The sequence below is a fragment of the Crocodylus siamensis genome, chromosome 2 (genome assembly GCF_052110815.1).
Source record: "Crocodylus siamensis isolate JL-2025a chromosome 2, ASM5211081v1, whole genome shotgun sequence".
NCBI classification, from domain to species: domain Eukaryota; kingdom Metazoa; phylum Chordata; order Crocodylia; family Crocodylidae; genus Crocodylus; species Crocodylus siamensis.
Window position 1 is genome coordinate 27,744,600 of NC_143396.1, and position 9,989 is coordinate 27,754,588.

General features: G+C 44.3%; 1 protein-coding gene across 1 annotated transcript; it reads left to right on the forward strand.

Moving 5' to 3' along the window:
* Nucleotides 1–6,004: 6,004 nt before the first annotated feature.
* Nucleotides 6,005–8,043, forward strand: DRD5 (dopamine receptor D5). The gene has a single exon (XM_090034687.1). The coding sequence runs from the start codon at nucleotides 6,137–6,139 to the stop codon at nucleotides 7,493–7,495; it is 1,359 nt and encodes a 452-aa protein (XP_089890813.1). The 5' UTR covers nucleotides 6,005–6,136; the 3' UTR covers nucleotides 7,496–8,043.
* The last annotated feature ends 1,946 nt before the right edge of the window (nucleotides 8,044–9,989 follow it).

A 9,989-nucleotide genomic window follows, 5' to 3' on the forward strand; every position in this document is an offset into this window, starting at 1 on the left:
GTACCCACACACACAAACACACACACATATGAAAGATTCCTGAATAGCGTTAATTATAAGAGTTCCATGGATTCCAGTGGCACTCTGCCAGTATGTAACAGCTGAGGTTCTGGAGCATTTGGTGGGCATGGAATTGATGAGTGGCACCACTGCATGATTTAAGCACTTACTCGCAAAGAAGACAGACATTATCAGATTCATAATTTGGTAAATAGTGCCAATAATATGGGAATTCCTCTGTACTTTGGGCCACACTGTGGCTTTTCCTGAAGGATGTATTGTATAAAACACTATTAGTGAAAAGGACACAGGACTCCTCCACTGTACTTCTTGTACAGGAGTCAACCACAATAACTATCTTGTTCTGATCTTCCCAATAGGTAGCATCTTTTTTTTTTTTTTTAGTTTAGTCCAAGAGCCTTGAATTGTAAATCATAGAGAAGCAGGGCTGGAAAGGACATCCAGAAGTCATCTAGTCCAAAACCCTGCCTGAGGCAGGATCATCCTTATCCAAACCATCCCATATAAACCATAATCTAAACTCTATATAACTCTATTGTTACAACACAGACCTAACACCTTAACCCACCACAGGTAAAACTGGGAAACCACAGCAGCCAATGTTTTGATGCCTTGTAATGTTGTCAATATATGCTCAAGAGATCTCAGGCAAGTGCCATGCCCCTTGCTACAGAGAAAGGCAAAAAACCCCCACAGTCATACCAATCTGACCATAGGGTAAAATTACCACCTGACTCCGTGTGATGAGTCTGACCCTGAGCAGAGGGGTAAGGCCCTCTAGCCAGGAACCTGAAGCTTTCTTCCTAGCAGAAACATTGGCACACCCCAGTCAAAATTCCCAGTCTAAGCTCTAGTCAGCATCCAGTACCTCTGGAAAGGCCTAAGAACAGACTGAGACAGGCAGCAGAAAAGGGAGAGGGTGAGGACAACCAGCAAAGCCCAGAAACATGGGAAACAACCACAGTAGTACATAAGCATGGCTATGCCTAGATCATCCCTGACCAGTGGCTGTCCAGCCTCTTCTTAAACACCTCTAGTGATGGAGTCCACAACTTCCATAGGTAATCTATTCCACTGCATCACTGTTTTAACAGTGAAGACTTTTTTTTTCTGGATATGCAAGCTAAACTTACTTAGCTGCAACTTAAAGCCACTAATCTGTGTCCTCCTCTCTGCATCCCAAGAAGAAAGGTGCAGAATTCCCTCTTCTTTATGGCACCCCTTCAAGTATTTGAGGGCTGCTATCATGTCCCCTCTTTAAGTACCTTTTCTGCAAGGTGAACATGGCCAGACCCTTCTGACCCTTCTAATATGTCTCGCCTTCCAAGTCCTTCATCACCTTTGTTGCCCACCTCTGGACCTTCTATCCTTTTTAAAATGTGGAGCCCAGAACAACACACAGTAATCCAGATACGGCCTAATCAGTGCTGAGTAGAGAAGCACTATCACCTTCTTTGTCTTGTGCCTAATGTTTCACTGATGCAGCCCAAGACCACATTCACCTTTTGTGCAGCTGCATCACACCAGAGACTCATATTGAGTCTGTGGTCTACCAAGACTCCTAAGTCTTTTTTCCATAGTACTGCCATCCAGCCAGGCATCACTCATTTTATATTTGTGTTTTAGATTATTCTTCCTGAGGTGTAGCACTTTACATTTGTCCACACTGAACTTCATCCTGTTAGCTTTAAACTCTACTTTCCAATCTGTTGAAATCCTTCTGAATTGCATTTGCCTCCTCCAACAAGTTTGCAGTCCTTCTCAGTTTGGTGTTGCCTGCAACGTTGTTCAAGGAGCTTTCTATGCCAACATCCAAATAATTAATAAAAATGTTGAATAGTGCCGAGCCCCTCTGGGATTCCACTCAACACCTCCTGCCATTCTAACATGGATTCATTAATAATTACTCTTTGCTTGAAGCTATTGAGCTAGTTATCTATCCATCTGCTAGTAGTTTTATCTAGCCCACATTTCTCCATTTTGTTATAAGAAGTTTGTGCAGGACCTTGTCAAAAGCCTTTCTGAATTACAGATACACTACATCAGTGGTCTCCAAAGTGGGGTACACACACCCCAAGAGGTGCACAAGACGATCCATTGGGGTGCGGGAAGAAAATATTAGAACTTCTATTTAGATGTATGTTTATATAAATATACATATATTGGAGGTGCATGCTCAAACATTTTTTACTGATAGGGGTGCGCGATCAAAAAAGTTTGGAGACCACTGCACTATATCATCTTCCAAAGTAATTACTTTGTCAAAGAATAGTATGACATGACTTGTTTTTCATAAATCCATGCTGCCAGATGCTTCTTTAGGTATTGAGGTGAGGCTAACCTATCTGTGATTCCCCGGCTCCTCCTTTTTGCCTTTTTTAAAGAGGGGAAGACTTTGCATTTTTTAGTTGTAATGTTTATGATGTGGATCTGCATGCTCATATTGCTGAGACTTCAGTGTAATGATAGCAGGAGTGGAATGTAAGTTTATCATATTTCAGTTTCTTTCCTTTTAATGTTTTGGAGCTGAAAGAAATGTATATAATTTTAACTGAAATTATACCATATACTATGTCTTTTGTGTACTCATTAGCAGCGGGAATCACCTAACTTTATCTTGGCTGCTGTTAGCGTCCTATATTTAGATAAACACTTTGGCAGAAATGGAGAGGTTAGTTTTTCTACTTGAACTTTGTCTTCTTCAATGCAGTCTATCACGGTTGGTCAAAAAGCTTATGCTGAAATTTGTTAAATTATGCACATAGGGTTGAATGTTTCCAGCCCCCTTCAAATTACATAGGAGGCCTGGAGAAATGTTGGCTGCTGGACTATAGCAACTTAGTATTCTAAATTGTCTGCAAAGTACCATTTGAATTTAGATTATTTTGGGATTTTTTTAGACAGAATTTCCTAAGAGAATTGGGAAAACAAGATTGCATGGACTGAGCTGTTAAATCTCTTGTTTTTTCTCTAAGACTTCTAGTTGTGGGTGCCTCACTACAATAAATCTCCCTTGGGAAATCAGGAGACATAACAGGGTATATATAGAGTGCATACCCCCCTACCACACCGTCCCCCCGGTCATATTTTTCTGCATAGTTTCTGTCAGGTTGTCCCAGCCACACAGCTGGAGAAAGTTTCATAGTTTCTAAGGTCGGAAGGGAATTTCACAGGGCGGAGATGGCCATATTAATGGCCACCGCTCTCCCACTGCCAAATTTCCCACCCCATGGGGAGCCCTACAGGCCAGATGCAATGGGTCCGCAGGCCTCACTTGGCCTGAAGATGGGAGGTTGAACATCCCTGTCTACGGGGACTGCTGTTCAGATGGCCTCACAATACCTTTGTGCAGTTCTAGGGGAATTTCTAAGTGGTAGCTGCAATAAGGGGGTAGAAGAGCAAAATTGGGGCTTGAAATTGATTTGAACTCTCACGAGTTGCCTGCAGGGATTAGAAAGAATGAGAGATTTCAGAGAGGATGTCCAAGAGCTGTGACTGTCTGGAGTCCTACGTACATGGGGTCCTTGTGATTTGGGAGCACGTAGCTTCAGATATGATTGCCGCATGTTCAGATGCTCTCCTGTTCTGACAAGACTGATGGGCTTTGCATCACACACTGGAAAACCGTGACCCAAAAGACTCTTCCTATGTAATAACAAATGAGGAGTCATCTTCTACTTCTGCCCCCTTCTACCTCTGCCCTCCAGCCACAGGATCTCTAGCACCAATGAAGATAATGTAGCTTTTTTCTTTTCTTTTGTCTTGATTTGGTTCATTTTATTCCTTATTATTTTTAGTATCTAAGCTCCACTTATTTTCATAATTGTTTTGAATTTTTTGATAACGGATTGTTGGTAAATAATACTTTCCAATCATAAGCCCAAATGTTTAACTTCACTTTAACCTCAGATTTTCAGACTATCATACTTAACAGACATATATGTAAGTGTCTCCAGAACCAGGTCATATACTGATAAAGGATGTAGGAGGCATCACTCAGTGCAAGCAATATATTGTCTCAGCATCCTTTCCCTAGTCACTAAAAGATGACAGTGATGAGAAAAACTATATTGTCCATCCACTGTTAAATTTCTCTATCTGTTTCCATGATGAAAAATCGTGTCCAGTAGTAAAATAATTGCAATTTCTTAAAGATGAACTGAAGGGGAGGTGAAGGAGGGGCTTTTTTTCTTTTATGGTTTCTGGAGACTGCCCAAGAAGATTGAGGGTTTTGGTTTTTTTTAAAACAATCCTTCCTAACATGTGGGGGGGGGGTTGTTTTTGTTTTTTTAATTTGGAAGCATCAGGTATATGAAATCTTGTCTTGTTCTTACTGGAGAAAATGTTGGATGAGTTGGGAATTCTCTCAGCTTTTAATATTCAGGATAGACTACTGAATACTTAATAGATTTTTTTTCTTTTAATTGTTTTTACAGATAAATCAGTGCTGCAGAAATAAACAAAAAATGCCTGAATACAAATAATTGACTCAGTCAAATACCTTAATTAAAACACCTGCATGCTTAATTTTATAATTTATGATTGTGACTAAAAGGTTCAATGAGCCAATTCACATCTGTAATATTAAGCATGCACGTATATTTTGTAGCATCACAGCTGGAACACAAAAGTGTTTGTCCCCATAAAACATATGAAATGGAAACTGTGGATTCATTTGTTGTATTTCTTGAATGTAGTAAATCTAACAGTCCTCTATAGTTGCCCCATAGTCTTTGAAGAAAAATGTTATAAATGGCTAGCATTTCTCACAGTACTTCTAAAAGGTATGTAAAACTTTCCTCAGAAAGAAACACAAGGAAGTACAAAATTTTTTTCATTGTTGCCTTCCTCTATAAAACATTAGGGTGCTCTGAATTCCTGGTTTGAACCAAGTCTTGTTTGTCTTCACCCTACCATGCATTGTAAGGGTGGGACGACATCAGTGGGCTTATTTACTGTTGTTCTAATAATAAAATATTGATAGGAAATGTGAAGTATTAATATTATGCTCTAACATTTCTCTGTGCTTTCTTTACAGCACAGACTAATTTTTTTCTTGAAGTTCTGTGATTCATAAAGACATTTATTCCTTGAAAATTAACACCCATTCTGCAGTGAACATATTCCAGCGTTGGTGGGGTGCTACTTGCACAGATGGTTTGGGCTGTGGTTCTTAACCGTTTTAGAGTCAAGGCACCCCTTGCTAGACACAGGCACCTCTTGGAAAACGTTGGCTCTTTGCCTTCTCTTGATTTTATTTTTTTTACCAGGGATAAAGACTAGAGCAGGGGTTGTTAACCAGGGGTCCGCGTACCCCCCGGGGTACTTGAGAAGGCCCTGCGGGGTAGGTGCGGAGACAGAGCATCGCCATGTGCCACCCTGCACTGCTGTGCAGGTGCCACCCGCCTGGCCATGCGGTGGCTGCCACCGCTCCGTGTTCAGCCGCGCATCACCCCCGTGCTCGTCTGGCCGCTGGGGGTACGCTGACTCAAAACGGTTGAAACCCCCTGTCCTAAAGCTGTTGCAAAGACCCTGAAAGCCCACAGCAGGTGAGAAGGCTTTTAACCCTACAGATTCCTATTTGAACTCTCAGGTCTCCAGCTTGTAGCCCTCTCAGCCTAGAGGCAAAAGCAATTAGGACTCTGGCAGAGGTGATCTCTTTTATAAAACCGACTAGATTTTTGCAAATTAAATACTTGTGTGTGGGGGGGGGGGCGGCGCAAAAATCTAGTCGGTCTCCTAAAAGCCGCCACCTCCACCCCGCGTCCCGATCGCGACGTGAGATCCGGCTTGATCTTGTGACACCTGCGGCGCCCCAGGGCCGAGCAAGCCAAGCGGCCGGGTGTCGGTGCAGACCCGCCCCGCGCCCGCCTCCGCGCCCGCCGGACGAGCAGCTGCCCGGCCCGCCCGAGACCCCGCGCGGCGGCGGCGGCGGCGGCGGCGGCGGCGCGGGAGGCGCTTTCCCCGCCCTCGCCGAGCAGCTCCCGGCGCGGCTCGGCGGCGCGGCAGCCGGGGGCAGCGCCCGCCCGGGCGCCCCGATGGGGCCAAGCCGCGGGCGCGGGGGGGAAGCGTCCGCGGGCCCTTGCGGGGCGGCGGCGGGCGGCGGGGCGCGGGCATGGTGCCGGCGGCGGGCGGCGGGGCGCGGGCGGCGGCGGGCAGCCTGCTGGCGCTGCTCATCCTCTGGACGCTGCTGGGCAACGCGCTGGTGTGCGCGGCCATCGTCCGCTGCCGGCACCTGCGGGCCAAAGTCACCAGCATCTTCATCGTGTCCCTGGCCGTGTCCGACCTGCTGGTGGCCCTGCTCGTCATGCCCTGGAAGGCGGCGGCCGAGGTGGCCGGCTACTGGCCCTTCGGGGCGTTCTGCAGCGTCTGGGTGGCCTTCGACATCATGTGCTCCACCGCCTCCATCCTGAACCTGTGCGTCATCAGCCTGGACCGCTACTGGGCCATCTCCAGCCCCTTCCGCTACGAGAGGAAGATGACCTCCCGCGTGGCCTTGGTGATGATCGGCGGGGCCTGGGCCCTGGCCGTGCTCATCTCCTTCATCCCGGTCCAGCTCAACTGGCACAAAGGCAGGGAGGCCGGTGGCGGGCCTGGCGCCGCGGCCACCTGGGCAGGGGACGCCGGCACCACCTGGGCGGCTGCGGCGGGGCTGGGACCCTCCGCCGGGACCCCCCGTGGCAACGAGACCCTCGGGGAGACGTCGGGGAGCTGCGACTCCAGCCTCAACAGGACCTACGCCATCTCCTCCTCCCTCATCAGCTTTTATATCCCTGTGGCCATCATGATCGTGACCTACACGCGGATCTACCAGATTGCCCAGGTGCAGATCCGCCGGATCTCCTCTCTCGAGAGGGCAGCCGAGCACGCGCAGAGCTGCCGGAGCAACCACATCGACTGCCAGCACCATGCCAGCCTCAAGAGCTCCATCAGGAAAGAGACCAAGGTCTTGAAGACCCTCTCGGTCATCATGGGAGTCTTTGTCTGCTGCTGGCTGCCCTTCTTTATCCTCAACTGCATGGTCCCCTTCTGCGAGAGCCCACCTAGCGACCCACAGGCTGGTCTTCCCTGTGTCAGCGAGACCACCTTCAATATCTTCGTCTGGTTTGGCTGGGCTAACTCATCTCTCAATCCCATCATCTATGCTTTCAATGCTGACTTTAGGAAGGTCTTCTCCAACCTCCTGGGATGCAGCCAGTTTTGCTCTAGCACTCCAGTAGAGACAGTCAATATAAGCAACGAGCTCATCTCTTACAACCAGGACACCATCTTCCATAAGGAGATAGTGACTGCCTATGTGAACATGATCCCTAATGTGGTTGACTGTGAGGATGACCAGGAGGACCCCTTTGACAGGATGTCCCAGATCTCTCCTGAGCATGAGGTTGCTTCTGACTCAGTGTGTGATCTGGACTGTGAGGGGGAGATCTCACTAGACAAAATCACACCTTTCACCCCAAATGGTTTACATTAAACTGCATTCTGCCCTCTCTGATTTTACTGGATTGTACAGCAGAATACACAGAATGAAAAGACTGCTTGGCTCTAAGCTGTAGTCAGTTCACTATAAATTCACATTATGTGTCTCGCATTTACAGGGCTTAGAAGCTGCCTTGGAGAAAGTGGAGAAAACAAATGGAATTTGCCATCTCTCACACAGAGAGAGAACCAGGAACATGTGCCAAATGAGAAACTGGGGTGTGACTACAGTTATCAAATGTTTATAAAATGTTTTGAGAATGGGAAGTGAGCTCTTAAGTGCGAGGTATTGCAACAGTTTTAAAAAGGGACAGATAAGGTAACTGACACGTTCATTAAAAACAAAAATTCTCCTGGGCAGTTGTGCGTTCGGTTCCTGTGTTTGAATTTTATCTGGAGCTAGGGGAAGTGGGGTGGTTTGTGTGATTATGTAAATGTATGTTTCTGTTGCTGCCAAAAGAGTTTCTGTGTAATTTGTATCTTCCTTGGTGGCATTATTGCCTATGATATCCTTACCATGTTCCCATAGATGAATAAATATGAGTTATATTGATCAAGGGGTTATTTATTATCTTTCATTCATCAGCTCGAAAGATTTACAATGGGTACTCAAACTTTATCATCTTACTTGAATGATAAGAGTGACTAACTACTAAACCCTGTTATTTTGCCAGCAGACTACAAGCTACATTCACTTTTTGAATCAAAGATGTGTTCATGGGAACAATTAATTTAAGCTAGCTTTATTAGATGCTTCTATTCAGAACTGGATTTGTGCCTTTTATTTTTATTCCCTTATTAAGTATCATGGATGGCCCATATCATGATTATTTGTGTTTTTACTGTAGCTAAATTATTAAATAGGTATACTGTACTTAGAAAGCATTACATTTTTTTCTCAGTTCTATAAGCTGAATTGGCTTTTAAAGCAGTGCTATTAATAATAAGAAATATCTCTTCACGGTGTTCACAAAACTGTGAACACTATTATTTGTGTTATAATTGTAATAGTTATTTTATAAAATGATAGCAATAATCAGTCATTCCCCATGTTTCTAGGTTTTATAGTTCCAGTGAGCTGTCTCAAAAAATCTAGAGACAGAAAAAATGCTGTCATATTTTAACCATTTTAAGCATAAATATCCTGTTTCACTGGATTTTTATTCATACTTTTAAAAAGTTAAAGGCATTGACTGAGATCTAGGTTCCAGCAGGGATTTAAATACACATTTTGAAAAAAAAAGATACTGTATTATTTTCACAAAACTTTAATTCTCTTAAAGCATTGCAAGTAAAATGGAATGGTATTATTTTAGAAATGGTCCACAGCATTTCAGATCAGAAAGTGACTTATTACTTAGTGAATCAGTTGTTCCAATTACATTTTCAAAGAAAGTAAATGAAATACCAAAATGTAATTTCAAGCATTGGCTGTATCTTATGAATATAATTTTGAATAGGTTTGTGTCTTTCTAAGAGTATTGTGTTGCTACTCATTTGCCAGTACAACTCAAGTTGCAATGGACCTGATCCTACAACCCTTATTTGGGCAGCAGTCCCTTTAAAACTGGTAATTTTGTTTAGTAAGGATTAAAACTAGATACCAAAGAGACTTGGACATGTCAGTGCTGAGTACTGTGACACCTAACTTCTGGGCACACAGAATGTAATGTCCAGCCCTGAATTAAGCACCTGAGCTTAATGCATGAAATATAATGCATGGAGAGATAGGGATACTTTAAAATGGAGTTATCAACACTGACTGGAAAGCTGCTAGGATAGCTGACAAGAAATGCGAAATAGTTGGATATGTCTGAATCCTGGTCCTTTTGGTGTGTGTTGTGGGGGAGCTTCAGTGCTTAATATTGGGGTACAGGGAGGTGCCTACCTCCATTTTGGGTTCTGCCCTGAACTTTCTCTTGGAGTTATGCACCTATGCTCTTTTTATCAAAAAAACCTTATGAAAGGTCACTTTCTTGTTACACAGAATCAATTCCACCTTCAGCTGCTTTTTCTCCCCTCCTCGTGCATCTGTGTTTTTGTACAAAATTTGTTGTTGCCACTTTCTGTTCTGCACCATCTGATCCCTTAGGTTTTTTATTTCTGTAGCTCAGAGCATGCCTGTTTGATTGGGCCTTCTTGTGGAAGCAAGAATGCTAAATTTGTGGATCCTGAGAGGTGCTGAGCTGCTAACTCTTGGGAATACTGAGTTTATGTGCAGATCCTAAGTTTAGATACCTTGGAAACTTTACTGGTAAAAACTTACCAGAGCCTGTGGGGTTAAGTGGTACCTGAGCAGAGGTTTGGGATGGTCAGAATTGCTTATGTGTGCCGAAAGTCCGTTTATGTCCCAGTGCTGATCTGTCCTAATCACTCCTAGACTTTGCCTATGTATGCAGTATATTTTATAATACCTCTTCTTTAAAGGTCCCTTACTAAAGCATCTCTTCTACCACAGATTCAATTATAATATAATCATAATGGGTTAA

Coding starts and splice junctions, on each gene's coding strand:
- DRD5 (XM_090034687.1), top strand. CDS start 6,137: ATGGTGCCGGCGGCGGGCGGCGGGGCGCGGGCGGCGGCGGGCAGCCTG.